This window comes from Notolepis coatsorum (assembly GCF_963971535.1).
Source record: "Notolepis coatsorum genome assembly, chromosome: 12".
NCBI classification, from domain to species: domain Eukaryota; kingdom Metazoa; phylum Chordata; class Actinopteri; order Aulopiformes; family Paralepididae; genus Notolepis; species Notolepis coatsorum.
In genome coordinates, this window is record NC_140176.1 from 10,845,155 (window position 1) to 10,860,724 (window position 15,570).

A 15,570-nucleotide genomic window follows, 5' to 3' on the forward strand; every position below is an offset into this window, starting at 1 on the left:
ATACATTTTTGGTCGACCATCTATTATACTCACTTTTCTCTGTATAGCTGAAACAATACAGCACGCCGGTAGGACGCAAGAATGTCCGTCACAAGTTCGTAGACGCCAATTGTGGGATATTTGTGGATATCCTGATGAAGAATGTTCTCAGTCAACCGAGGTTTGGATAATAACAAGGTTTATTAACCAAACAGATAGAATACATAGAGAGAATGGCTGAGGGCTTCCCCCAGGTAATCAGCTGAAATGACCCAGGTAAAAGACCTCGATAGATCTCGGGAGGAGACCTATATAGGTAACAAGGGGGGGGGGGGGGGGTCCCATTTGATAGGTCAGATGGGGGGGGGGGGGGGTACAGGTTTGGGGGGAGGGCGATGTCTTATTCCACAGATAGGGGGGGGGGGGCACAGGTTAGGGGATATAGGGGAGGGGAATATATTTACATGAGAACATTATATTATACCACACTTCACTTTCAGAATGTTTTAGTCATAACAGGCCAGCCTTTACTGTGTTTTTGGAACATACACATCAAGTAACATAACCTCACCTATATTTAGTAAATCTAGCTTCACTTTCAGAATGTTTTAGGTTATAACAAGCCAGCCTTTACTGTGTTCCTGGAACATACACATCAAGTAACTTAACCACACCTATATTTGGTAACTTATTTTTGGAAATGAGATGTAGGTTGTGTAGCCTACACAGGACAGATCATCCAGTGAGCTCTGAGCTGAAGGAACATGCAAGGCACCACCAAGTTCAAGTTTTTCAAGTTTCTTTAATAGTTGTCATACAGAAGTACAGAATACTTTCATACAAAATGCTTCTTACTGTTACGCTCCAGAGACTGTGCTAGACAAGATAGTATCAAATAACATAGTATAGCATGTAATTTAGAAGAAGAAAATGAGGTCACAGTGTTCGGTATAGACATATGTACAATGTTCTGAGTTACCATATAATATACAATACTATGCAGTGTACTAATGTACAGTACTATATAGTGCAAAGCAGAAATGGGATGAGGTACAATTTAGGTACAATTTACAGTAAGGTGTACGGGTTGTAGTGCAATCCTTCATTAATAAATATAAAGTGTGGGGAGTGGGTGCTACAGTGTGTTTGTTTAAAGTGGGTGTGTGCTATAAAGTGTGTGGAGTGGGTGCTACAGTGTGTTTGTTTAAAGTGAGTGTGTGCGTGTGGATGTGTGTGCTATGTGCGTTTGGTGGTTGTTGTTGTGTAGTGTTCATTGTTCGTTTAGCAGCCTGATGGCCTGGGGATAGAAGCTTCTTCTGAGTCTTTCTGTGCTCGCCTTGAGACTCCGGTATCGCTTGCCTGACCGCAGCAGTTCAAAGAGGCAGTTGTTCGGGTGACTGGAGTCTTTAATGATTCTCTTAGCCTTGCCCTTGCAACGCTTGTTGTAAATGTTCTGGAGGGTGGGGAGCCCCCCTCCAATTGTGCGTTCGGCTGAACGTGTCACTCTTTGTAGTCTGCTTCGGTCTTGTGCAGTGCTATTCCCAAACCAGGAGGTGATGTTGCCGGTCAAGATGCTCTCTATTGTACATGAGTAGAAGTTCTTAAGGATCTTCTGACTGACTTGGAACTTCCTTAGGCGCCTGAGGAAGTAGAGGCGTTGTCGTGCCTTCTTCACAACACTGTCAATGTGTGTGGTCCATGTCAAGTCCTCGGATATGTAGGCTCCGAGGTACTTAAAGCTGTTGACTCTCTCAACCGGTGCCCCGTCGATGCTGAGGGGGCTGTAGTCCTTGACCCCCGACCTCCTGAAGTCCACAATCATCTCCTTTGTTTTGCTGACGTTCAGGGAGAGGCTGTTTTCCTGGCACCATCCCGCCAGGGAGGAGCAGATGTAGCCCTTTACTAGCTTCTCAAAGCACTTCATGGCTATGGAGGTGAGAGCTACAGGGCGGTAGTCGTTGAGGCAAGCAGGCTTGGATTTTTTGGGTACAGGGATAATAGTGGACTTCTTCAGGCAGGTGGGGATGACAGCCTGTTCTAAGGACAGGTTAAATATGTCAGTGAATACTGGGGCCAGTTGGTCGGCACAGACTTTTAGGACGCGGCCGGGGATGCCGTCCGGACCTGCTGCCTTCCTGATATTCACTTTTTTAAAGGTCCGCCTCACCTCATGCTCTGTTACCCTGAACACTGCGCCTCCATCAGCAGCCGACCCCCCCCCCATTTGCCATGGCTTGTGAGCTGGTGTTGTCGTTACCAGCATCAAACCTCGCATAGAAGGTATTGAGGTCATTTGCTAAGGAGATGTCACTGTTCAGTTTGAGGGAGGCGCCTTTGTAGTCTGTCATCGTTTTGAGCCCCTGCCACATAGCTCTAGAGTCAGCTTGTTCAAACTGGAGTTCAATTTTATCCCTGTAGCTCCGTTTGGCCTCTGACACTGTCCTCCTTACGTTGTATCGCGCCACCTTGTGGTCATTCATGTTGCCTGCCACTCGTTGTATGCTTTGGTGCGCTCTCTCAGAGCTTCACGGACGGATTTGTCTACCCAGGGTTTTTGATTTGGGTAAACTCTCATTTTGGTAGTGGGGATTGTTTCTTCCACCGAAGTACAAACATAGTCCAGCACTGTCTCCGTGTAGACATTAATGTTATCTGTGTCGCGGAACACATTCCAGTCTGTGCAGTCAAACGCAGACTGGAGCGTCTCCTCTGACGTCAAATCCCATTTCTGCACCTCTCGCGAGACTACAGGAGTACTTTTGATTCTCTGTTTGTACATTGGTGAAAGAAAGATGGACGCGTGATCTGATTTACCAAAGCCACTATCAGAATGAGCCAGACCAAATGTCATTGCATCAAAACAAGTTTATATGAAACTAAAATAAACTGTAGCAACTGTGGAACTCTCAGAGTCTCTGCCCAGGGCCATCCAAAACTCCCCCACTATTGCTGTCTTCAAGAGGGGTGTGAAGCGACATCTGCAACAATAGGTTAGGTTGCAGTGGGTGCTTGGCCACCACTCTTGAAGAACAGGAACATGACGTGCTGTAATGAGGCTCTTTCAGAAAATTGTGTTGTCTATTTTATCTACCATACTTGTTGTATCTATCTTATCTTCTTAACTCTCTCTTTGTGATTTATTGTATTCTTCTTGGGACCATGTTGGAAACAAGTCGACAGACTTTCACATGTTATCCTTGTACCCCTTGTTTTTATACCTTTGTATAAATTGTATGTACTAAATAAAAATCAAATCAAATCAACAGCCAAACATTCTATGCATGAGTTGGGGGAGATATACAGTAGAATAGCACTAGAGAGGGGTATGGGGAGAGGGATGGAGAAAAAGAGTGTCAGATAGGGGCAGAGAGAAATGGAGAGGGGCATGAAGAGAGAGGGGCAGAGAGATGGAGAGAGGTAGGGAAAGAAACGGGCGGAGAGAGGAGCAGAGAGATGGAGAGGCAGGGAGAGGGATAAAGAGAAGGAGAGAGGGAGGGAGATGGAGAGGCAGGGAGAGAGGAGCAGAGAGATGGAGAGGCAGGGAGAGGGATAAAGAAGGAGAGAGGGAGGGAGATGGAGAGGCAGGGAGAGAGGAGCAGAGAGATGGAGAGGCAGGGAGAGGGATAAAGAGAAGGAGGGAGGGAGGGAGAGGCAGAGAGAGAGGAGCAGGGAGAGGGATAAAGAGAAGGAGGGAGGGAGATGGAGAAGCAGGGAGAGAGGGGCAGAGACAGACACTCTTAATTTACTTAGTTCCTTCTCACACACCCTTCCATGGGCTAGCTAGCCAGCCAGTAGACACTCAGTGTCCTCTGTCTTGACTATGAACTAGCTAGGTAGTCTCTCTCTCTCTCTCTCTCTCTCTCTCTCTCTCTCTCTCTCTCTCTCTCTCTCTCTCTCTCTCTCTCTCTCTCTCTCTCTCTCTCTCTCTCTCTCTCTCTCTCTCTCTCTCTCGCTCTCTCTCGCTCTCTCTCTCTCTCTCTCTCTCTCTCTCTCTCTCTCTCTCTCTCTCTCTCTCTCTCGATAATCGTTTTATCATCATATCGTAGACTTCGTAGCCCACAGATTCCCACCCCATGACACTTGTCATATCACTGTATATCTGTCAACGTGACACTTGTCATATTACTGTATATCTGTCACGTGACACTAGTCATATCACTGTATATCTGTCAACGTGACACTTGTCATATTACTGTATATCTGTCACGTGACACTAGTCATATTACTGTATCTGTCACGTGACACTAGTCATATTACTGTATCTGTCACGTGACACTTGTCATATTACTGTATCTGTCACGTGACACTAGTCATATTACTGTATCTGTCACGTGACACTTGTCATATCACTGTATCTGTCACGTGACACTTGTCATATCACTGTACTCTATCTCACGTGACACTTGTCATATTACTGTACTCGATCTCACGTGACACTTGTCATATCACTGTACTGTATATCTGTCACATGACACTTGTCATATTACTGTATCTGTCACGTGACACTAGTCATATTACTGTATCTGTCACGTGACACTTGTCGTATCACTAACCTTTTGACATTTTCTCTCTGCAGGAATTTTCCATTTCCTCAAAAGAGACATTTGTCGTCATGACTACTGACAGAACAGTGTTGGATTGCAACAAATTTGGTGAGTGAGACTGTGAGACGCACCTTGTTAAAGGACCAACTTCCTCTTTACAAATGACAAATTCACAGATTTTCAGGTACATTCTGTAAAATTTATTGAATATTGACAACACGAAAATAAAGCAGTTTATGTAAACTATGTGGCCGATGTCTACAATTGACAGCAGTGTTTCCCCTAGGATTTTTTTGGTGGGGGGGTAGTAGGCACCCCAAAACTACTAGTGTTGTCGCGGGGCGCGCGTGTCACGGATACATGGCGTCAACAGTGTCGTCATGGACGCCGCGCGCAGTAAGGTGGTTGTTAGTATCGGTGCATTTCTCTACACTGAGCTGAGATGAAACGATTGCACATAAATTAGGTAAATAAATATTAACAATATTGATTTACAACACATAAATTAAGTTATTTACAATTATACATACAGTAGTGACAACACACATATGAACTATTTACAATACAGGGAGTGTTTCCCACAGGATTTTGTGAGACTGTGGTGGGTGAACCTTGGACCCTCTAGGACAGTGTTTCTCAACTGGTGGGTCGCGACCCAAACGTGTGCCGCGGGGCCATTTTGGCCATTTTGATGTGTGTAAAAAAAAAAAAAAAAAAAATTTATAGTTTTTTTTTTTTGCACTACCCATCTTTGTGAAAGTGGCTTCTCAGCTCTGGTCCAGCTGAAGACAAAGCAGAGGAAAATATTGGACATTGAGCATGACCTCAGAGTTTCTTTGTCTACCATCACCCCAGACTTTGAGACTCAGGAGCAAACAACATACCCAGTTATCCCATTAGTTCCCTGTGATGTTAAGCTAAGAAGTCTGCTAAGAAGCATATTATTTATTATTATTATTTTATTTCATTGTGTTTTAACCCTAGTTGCACTTTTTTTTACAACCCCAGTTATCCCATTAGTTCCCCCAAACTTACTGTAGGTCTGTTATGTTAAGCTAAGAAGTCTGCTAAGAAGCATATATTATTTATTATTATTATTATTAAATTTTTGTTGCACTTTTTTGTGTTTATTTCATGTTTTTAACAGTGCATGAAAGATTGTGTATTACTGCAAAAAAAAATCATAGTGGTTAAAAAATTTGGGTCGCGACTTAATGACTAAGGAAAATGTTGGGTCCCGAGGCTAGACCAGTTGAGAACCACTGCTCTAGGAGTCTAGGGGGGTCCGGGGGCATGCTCCCCTGGAATTGGTATTTTTTTTTTTTACATTTTAAAGTTAAATGCATCAATCTGGTGCACTTTGAGAGCAAAATAAAGAGGCCAGATCTATGATGAACTTTGTGCTCAAAACACAAAATCTACTACTACTAGAGAATAAATTTGAGCCATCAAAGAAATTAAGCAAAAGTGGTTACCTGTGTTGAACTTAGGGCTGGGCGATCTAACGATAACGATAAATATCGCGATATATTTTAATAATCGATATCGAATATCGGAAGATTTTTTTTTTTTTTTTATATAATTTTTTTTTTGTGACCTGCAACATGGCAGTTTTAAAACCAGAGACAGTGGACAGACTTGTCTTTCTTGCCTGCAACTTAAAGTAATGGCTTTGCTTGTCCAAATGACAATACTGACCAAATTGAGATTTATTTTTCTCTTGTCCATTTATTTTGTTTGCTTTCTAATTTAAAATACAGTTTGAAACCGTCTGTACACAGTAGGCTATGTGTGCTAGCAGAGCTAGACACAAGTCACGGTGCACATGTGCGGTGGTTTGTCCACCAAAAAAGCGCCAAAAGATCGAAAATAAACTAGCAGAGCCAGAACTGTTCAACTCCCCTGGAGCCACAGCCAGCAGAGAAGCCGGTTTACTTTCGCTTTTAAACCAGCTGCAGCCTGAGAACTGGAGTGTGAGGGGATGTAACACTAAAGATGGCGGCAACGACAAAGAATTGCTGCAAAATAAACATACATCTGTTTAACTTTTTACTTATAACAATTTCGATAATTATCGATATCGAGAAATATGATAACATTATCATATCGTTATCGCGATATGATTTTTTGCCATATCGCCCAGCCCTAGTTGAACTGGTTTATTATTCTTAAAATATACTGGATTACTATTACTACCACTGCCAATACTACTGATACATCCCTATTGGCAATGTATCAGTCTAGGTAATTAATGGGAAACACTGAGGGAGGCACATACAACACTCATAACTATTTACAACCAGTGTCCGAGCGAGCGCACTCAAGTTGTTTGGAAATTCTGAGTGCACACTGGACGCTCTGACCAAAGAGTCAGTTTATCAGAGTGGAGCAGATTCTCAGAGTGAATTTATTAACTCACCTTAACTAGGGCCCTATGAAATCTGTTTTTATCTTTTCCTGTTTTCGGATATGAATTTTCCTGTTTTCGGATTTCTCTGATTTAATATTTTTTCCTTTGGATTTAATAATATTTAATAATAGTACATCTGCAAACAGTGCAGTGCCAGTGTAGTTCAATGTTCAGTGCCAGTTAGGTTATGAGTATTTTTTTTTCAATTCAGTTCAGTTCAATGCAGTTCAACTGCCAGTGCAGTGCAATAACTAAATAATAATTAAATAGTTAAATAATACAAAATAATAATTTGTTTAAAAGAAATCAGAAAAAAACTGTAAAATGTAATTTATTTCAAAGAGATGTCCTTTAACACTTTCAGTGCCAGCAGGGGGCGCACGATTTAGTGCTTGAATGCCCATCATCCACTTCAATGTTAGCGTTAATAACGCCTAATCTATGTTTTAAATTATGGCTATGTGTCTAATCTGCCCGTCGCTTATCAATGACTCATTTTCCAGTCAACATTGTCGAAGCGGATTGTTTTTTTATCGGTTCATTTCCGTTTTATAGCATTTTGAAAAGCCCTCGTTTTCAAGGAAAATTAAAAGATTCGATAATAAACGCCCTGTACTGGAATATTCTAGAATACACAAAAACGTTGTAATTTTTCAGCCTATTTATGAATCGTTTTCAAATAAACGCTAGATTATCGATAGTATATGTGTACGTATGCACGCTATATAGGCGATCTGAAAAATCGATTATCTGATTTCCTCAAAGCCATCGCCCACACACACACACACACACACACACACACACACACACACACACACATAGGGCGAACGCTGAGAGCTCAGCGAATACAACTCTGATTATCCCAAGACTTGTAAAATAGATTCCAGATGTTCTCCAAAAAGATCATTCTAATTCCTGATCGCCATTCCAAAAATCGATTGCTTTTATTGATCCAACGCTGGGTGCTCGAAAAACACATATTCCACGCTGTTCTGAGGGACCAGAATGACTGCAATCGGCTCGGGTTACATGCCTGAAAAGTAAAATGTGGATTCCGGATTTTTCGTTTCTCATCCATTTTCATTGAGTCCATTCCAAAAGGGTGCATTACCATCTGGGAGACGATAGGGGGCGCTTTTTTCACATCTGAGCTCCTGATGGGGCTGGTTTCCCAACGAGAGACTCGGTTGATGAAATATGAATTCAGATCGCTAATAAAAAAATAACACGCTAATTGTCGTGGTGGGCATTCAGGGGGCGGGCTGATAACACGTGTTATGTCGTGGTGGGCACTGAAAGAGTTAAAGGTTCATGCTTCTCCCCATCTCTGGCTGACATCACCATTGTGATACATGATGGTTAGACCTTTGTGTTTTCCTCAGTGAGGGATTCTCTTTTGTCGGTCAGCAGCGTTTTGTACTTGCTGAAGCTTCTCTCTGTATAATTATTTAAAGAAAATATATATATATATATAAAAAATATCAACATTATCTGGCCATCCTCAGTAAATAGTAAATACTATCAAACTTTCCAAAGACCAGAGTTGGGACGGGCCCCAGCGCACACACACACACACACAGAAATGGATAATGGCTTATATGAACTATCCAGTTCATATATCAACTTATATCAACTATCCAGTTCGTTTTTATAGTGTAACGTTACATGAAGGAGAGCGAGAGAGAGACTGAGACTTGTTACGTGCGACGCTAGTCAGTCTCGGAGTTGTCTCGGAATGGATTTGGTAGCTTTTTTCTGCGTCTCTGTAGACCGTGTCGCACCACCGTTTTAAAGTCTTAGTGAAGATTGATTTATATGAAAACCGATGTATGTATAATTTAGCTAGCTCGCCAACATTACTGTGATTAAAGCAAAATTTTATAAAAAAAAACAATAAAAAAAAGAAAATAATAATTGTAATAAAAAAATGTATTATACTTTTTTTCAGGGGGGGCGGGGGGTCCCGTTGGCAATGGTAGGGGAAACACTGGACAGTAACATGTAGGAACACTGGTATAGTCCTTAAATTAAATCAAGACACAGTCGGTAGCTATCAGGCCTACTTGTTCTTTAATTAATCCAGGACACAGTAGGTAGCTATCAGGCCTACTTGTTCTTTAATTAATCCAGGACACAGTAGATAGCTATTTCCTGCAAACATTTCTCAGATCCTTCTAAAGGCCCAATGCCCCATTGTATGGACAGACCTAGGATACAAAAAAATAAATATATGTATGTCTACATGTGAATGGGCTCGAGGCAAGTGCAATACTGTACAGTGCCTGTCTTGGTTTGCTTTCCTTTTTGCTTGTTTTTCTTTTTGTTTTGTTTTTGCTTTCTTACACCGGTTCCTGACAGGCAGCGAGCGAGCGAACTGGAGACGAAATTGCGCGCGACACTGTCCTGATATGACGCGGCGCGTGTCCGAGTGTGTGTGTGTGTGTGTTACCTGGAAGCACGGGCAAAGCAGCCTGCGATTCTCGAACCAATAAAAAGTGTTTAGGGGCGGGACTCGGCCGCGTAATCGCTCAACTAGAGACACAGCGAGCGAATATTTGAGGGGGGAACGACATCGCCGCTCAGTTCGCTGTCGCTCGCGGCAGGTCAGGATAGTCTGATTGAAACTAATACATTTTAATCACTTTTTCTCGCTCGCGTCGCTCTATGTCAGGAAGGGGTGTTATGGTGTGGATGATGGCATAGATGAACTGGAGGAACCCCCCCCCCACCCCCCTTGTCCCAATGTGTGTTTTTGTAATGTAAGTAACTGTACGTGAAAAATCTATAAAAAAAACAAAAAAAAATAAAAAGAACTAAAAACTATAAATTAGTTCATTTTTGAAACCATGAACTTTAGTTAAAAATTTTGAATTATGAACTATGAACTGAAAAATTGTGAACTGAACTAGTTCATGTAGAAAGTGAACTTTCCCAACACTGGTGTAATGATAGTTTGTTATCAGCGAGCCAATTTGGGTCGCGACCCGTAAATGGTAAATGGCTGCTTTTTTATATAGCGCTTTTATCCAAAGTGCTTTACAATTTGTTCCTCACATTTTACCCATTCACTCACACATTCACACACCGACGGCGGAGGCAACCATGCAAGGTGCCAACCTGCTCATCGGGAGCAATTAGGGGTCAGTGTTTCCCACAGGATTTTGTGAGACTGTGGTGGGTGAACCTTGGCCCCTCTAGGGGGGATTTTTTTTTGTTTTAATGTTAAATGTATCAATCTGGTGCACTTTGAGAGCAAAATAATGATCTATGATGAACTTTGTGCTCAAAACACAAAATCGACTAGAGCATACATTTGAGCCATCAAAGAAATGAAGCAAAAGTGGTTACCTGTGTTGAACTGGTTTATTTTTTAGAAAGAAAAAAATATATACTGGATTATTATTACGACTACTACCACTGCCAATACTACTGACACGTCCCTATTGGCAAACTTTATATTTAAAAAAAATTATTTTAATATTTTATAAATATTAATTATTAATTATTATTTTTTGGTTCATTATAAAACTGTGGCGGGATCTAGGTAATTAATTAATGGGAAACACTGAGGGTTAAGTGTCTTGCTCAAGGACACATCGACACGCTGCCCGGGAGGAGTGGGAATCGAACCGGGAACCTCCTGATTGCCAGACGACTGCTCTACCTCCTGAGCCACTGTCGCCCCCCCGTAGTTTGAGAACCACTGGCCTATTCTAATATGCATTTATATTACACAGCGAGATCTTATTATACTTTATTTCACAATTTCTTTGCAGAGGAGCGGCAAGATGGCCAGACCCTCCATCTGTTCCAGAATGAGACGCAAGTCTTGTCTGCAGCAACAGAGCAGTTCATCAGGTTCACACCTCATTACCACACCATGGTCGAGAGCGGCATGTACGAGTACTACAACAGCGAGGAGCAGAGTGGACTACGTGAGTTACAGCGTACATGACTCATCTAATCCACTGGCGAGCTGGTACACTTGGGACCACAGCTTAGGCCACAGACTTAAAAGGAACACACCAACATTTTGGGACAATTAGCTTATCGTCTTCTCCAGAGAGAGACACGAAGATAGATACCAGTTTCCTCTCTGTGCGTTCAGTAGAAAGCTATCTGGCTGCACGTTAGCCTAGCTTAGCACAATGAATGGAAGCGGACAGTGCCGGTTAGCCTAGGCATTGTCCAACTAACACCTCTCCCGCAGGCTAACCGGCACTGTCCGCTTCCATTCATTGTGCTAAGCTAACATTATGGGAAATGGGCTTACCGTCTTCTTCAGAGTCAGACAAGATGATAGATAATATGGTATGTTTCAAAGACATGGTTTGCTAGACATGTGTGCTGAATGTCTACCATAAGGTAACTGGCTAATGACAAACTATCTTGATTTTCTTCAGCTTATGCATTTGCTGAGCTGATCGACAACGCGCTCTCTGCAACATCGAAGAACGTAGGAGTGAGGACGATTGAGATCATATCGGTTAGTCGTGGAACTGCTCTTTTGTATTTATTTCAATGTCTTACTTTACATTGCATTATAGTTTATAATTTATGTTTATATTCAAGCTTATAGCAGTAATGATGGAAGGCATGGTCTGTTAATGGCTTGTTATTAATCTGTATAATGTAACTCATAATGGAGACTCATTTCTCTCTTGTTATTCATCTGTATGGTATAACTTAATTTCAAATTTCACTCTTGTTATTCATCTGTATAGTATAACTTAATTTCAACTTTCACTCTTGTTATTCATCTGTATAGTATAACTTAATTTCAAATTTCACTCTTGTTATTCATCTGTATAGTACAACTTAATTTCAAATTTCACTCTTGTTATTCATCTGTATAGTATAACTTAATTTCAAATTTCACTCTTGTTATTCATCTGTATAGTATAACTTAATTTCAAATTTCACTCTTGTTATTCATCTGTATAGTATAACTTAATTTCAAATTTCACTCTTGTTATTCATCTGTATAGTATAACTTAATTTCAAATTTCACTCTTTTTATTCATCTGTATAGTATAACTTAATTTCAAATTTCACTCTTGTTATTCATCTGTATAGTATAACTTAATTTCAAATTTCACTCTTGTTATTCATCTGTATAGTATAACTTAATTTCAAATTTCACTCTTGTTATTCATCTGTATAGTATAACTTAATTTCAAATTTCACTCTTGTTATTCATCTGTATAGTATAACTTAATTTCAAATTTCACTCTTGTTATTCATCTGTATAGTATAACTTAACACTATGGGTGCCGGCCAGAAATCCGGAAAATGACTGTGGATTGCCAGCGCTATTTGTCTATGGAGAAATTCCCCTTCTTTGCAGGGCTATAACTTTTTAAATTATATTGCTACATTGCCATTATTAGGGCCCATTCAAAGTCCTATATGTATTGTTCATTGTGTAGCAACGTTAAACTTTTTCATTCACATATTCATAGTAAAGTATGGTCTAATGTATAAGTATGTTTTCATCTCTTTCTGCAGCTTTCTCCAGAACGTGATATATAGCCCCAAATGCATTATATTGATGATGAAATACAGTTTGATGGCAATCGGGGCGATATAAAAAATTTCAATTGGACGTACTTCTAGAATGATCTACGTATGATCTGATGATGACCGGATGGGCGGGGGATCGTTTATAATTCCGTGGGCAGCGTTATATCATTCATCTAGTGTGGGTGATATGTTCATCATAACAGTTTATATGGAATACGATCAAAAATAACGCTGAATCTTACCGTATCCTCCTCGCGCCGTTGGGCGATGAGCGTGGAACAGTCATTTACCTATTATGGTATGTAGAAATATCGGGTCCATTTCCAGCTTGTATAATAGTATATATGTCCAAATCATGTTGTTTATCGAGTTATTGGCAATCGATCGCTATGTATTGTGTCGAGATCGAGTCCCGGTAGCCAAACAGAGTGCCCGGAAGTAATACGGCAGACCAGCACAACCTCCATAGCCACCAGATGGCGCTCCTGAACCGCCAGAGAGCTCAGTGGGTCCTCCTGGTGGATCTCAGGCCAGCGGAGGGGAAATATGAATCCGATCGCAGATTTTTGAAATATTGATATAAGGACGCTGTAAAGCCTCCTCCGGCAACTTGAGCATGGCCGGGAATGACGCTTTTAAGCGTTTTCCGGCAGTCAAAGTGTTAATTTCAAATTTCACTCTTGTTATTCATCTGTATAGTATAACTTAATTTCAAATTTCACTCTTATTCATCTGTATAGTATAATTTAATTTCAAATTTCACTCTTGTTATTCATCTCTATAGTATAACTTAATTTCAAATTTCACTCTTGTTATTCATCTGTATAGTATAACTTAATTTCAAATTTCACTCTTGTTATTCATCTGTATAGTATAACTTAATTTCAAATTTCACTCTTGTTATTCATCTGTATAGTATAACTTAATCTCTAATTTCTCTCCTGTCTCCCAGCAGCTCGATGAGGCCATGGGGAAGCCTGCCGTGATGGTCTTAGACAACGGCTGTGGGATGACGTCTAAGCAGCTCAATAACTGGGCGGTGTACAGGCTCTCGAAATTCACCAGGCAAAACAGTACATTTGGAAGGTCGGCTCATCATGATCTAGTAGCCTGACCCTCATTACGACGGTCATTTCATGTATTTTTATTTATTTATCCTTTATTTATCCAGGAATGTCCCATTGAGATACAAGATCTCTTCTTCCAGGGAGTTCTGACCTGATTAGATAATCAGCCGAAAAATTACAACGTGATGACTGGATTACAGTCAAATGCCCTTTTCTCGTCTTTTTCCTGGAATTACTCAAAAGCACCCAAACCATACTTGTAACTGAGGGGTACAATTCCCTGACTGTATTGTTAGATATGATACTTACTACCACTACCTCTTGTACTTTAGACTCTGGCCACCCAGTACTAGGCATAAATAATTATGGTAAACACTCCCACGTAGATGAAACGATCCAACACAAATGTACCAAGTCGAAAGTCTGCGTTTAATAATAATTAATACATAGCAAAAGGTATGTAGAGCAATCACTTAATTACATTTATGATTTGAAATAGGATGCACTTTTATGGCAAATGAGTATTCGTTGGTATATCAATAGAGAACGTCCAATCTCTGGTGGCGCAGGCGGTAAATATACAACCTGGAATATTTAAGGAATAATAGCAATGATACTTTGATGATTATAGAACTGGATACACTAGGGGGGAATTCCGGTCGCTTGTAAGACAACTGGAGAAGGGGGGGGGGGGGGGGTAGAGTCTGGCTGTATCCGTCTGGCCGAGGGTATCCTGGGAGAACCCACGGTTGTGCGGCTCGGTGCCTCAGCGATCCTCGATCCACAGATGAAAGCAGTTGGACTCTCTGTGGGCCGGCTTCCTCCGGTCCACGATGGAGAGACGTGAAGCGACCTCGTCGTGTAGAGCGTCTCCTCACCTGTCGTCCTCTCCGGGGGGGGGTTTCCAACACACGGCAGTGTTGGTCTTTATCCATAGAATAATCACTGTATACAAAGCATAATCCGTGCCTGGGAAGGCGGGCTGTCGTCGGTAGAATAATCCGGTATGCAGGTCCACTCGCTCGTCGGCTCTGGGGCTCCTCGGGTGCAGCCTCACATGGGGTCGGCCACCCTGGATAAGCAGCCAGTTCTACCCGAAACGATGGGGGTACTGACTACGATAGTATTCTCACCGCACGAAGCACTACATATGAATAGACTATTATTAGCTTAATAGACTACGTCCAACTCGACGATATAGTGCCAAATATGACTATTCAAATATTAATATACACGATGTCTCAATACCGATGGTAGGCCGAACTTGGCCTTACTCCCACACGTGGCGTCGCGGGGAGGCTTTACGTCTGTCACTCTATTGGAGGGTAAGAAACTGGACTAAAAAGGAAGTCCTACTTTAGTAGCGCAGTATATATACGCACTATGAACAAATAGTACCATTAGTGGTGCGGTAGCCAGATTCCTACGCGGAACTAGGACTTGTTCGTACATGTTGAGCGGTACGTTTGAACTGGGTCTGGGGGGTATGGCAGCCTGGCACCAAGGTCTCGACCAATAGTAGAATGGAGACTATTATGGGATGTTCAGTAGGCTAGAATGGATATTCAATGCATATTGTACAAGGAATATACAAGGGATATCAGGGAATATTAGAGAATATACAAATACAATTAAATATATATATATAAATAAATATATATATTCGGTTTAATCTGGCCCTTCACAACAGCCACCCCCTGATTGGTCCCAGACCTAATCAGTTAAGCAGAGACAGATTAATCGCGTTGTCTATTTACACATAAGGGTTTGCTGTAGGGGTCAGTCAACTTCACAAAGTCATAGGGTTATAGGGTCATGGTCATCATCGATTGTGTCTGGGAGTCGGGGCAGTTCTATGAGCCTCGCCGTGGGACGGGTGTAAGTGCGACCCTGGACAAGCACTTCAGCTGCTCGGACCTTGCCGTCGGCACCGGTGATCACTTTGCTTACGCGGCCGGCCGGCCACATAGCTCTGGGCAGTGATTGATCAATAATCATGACGACTGTTCCTTCTGTCAAATTGTCTCTCTCCTTTACCCACTTCTGG

The 15,570-nt window shown here is 41.6% G+C and overlaps 1 protein-coding gene across 1 annotated transcript in view; it reads left to right on the forward strand.

Annotated features, from left to right (window-relative positions):
* Positions 1–15,570, forward strand: part of smchd1 (structural maintenance of chromosomes flexible hinge domain containing 1) — a 160,111-nt gene that overhangs the window by 22,822 nt on the left and 121,719 nt on the right. Inside the window, exons 2-5 of the mRNA XM_084326451.1 lie at positions 4,556–4,631; positions 10,710–10,868; positions 11,337–11,419; positions 13,409–13,542. Coding sequence (XP_084182577.1) covers positions 4,556–4,631; positions 10,710–10,868; positions 11,337–11,419; positions 13,409–13,542 — 452 coding nt within the window. The remainder of the gene's footprint in view (positions 1–4,555; positions 4,632–10,709; positions 10,869–11,336; positions 11,420–13,408; positions 13,543–15,570) is intronic.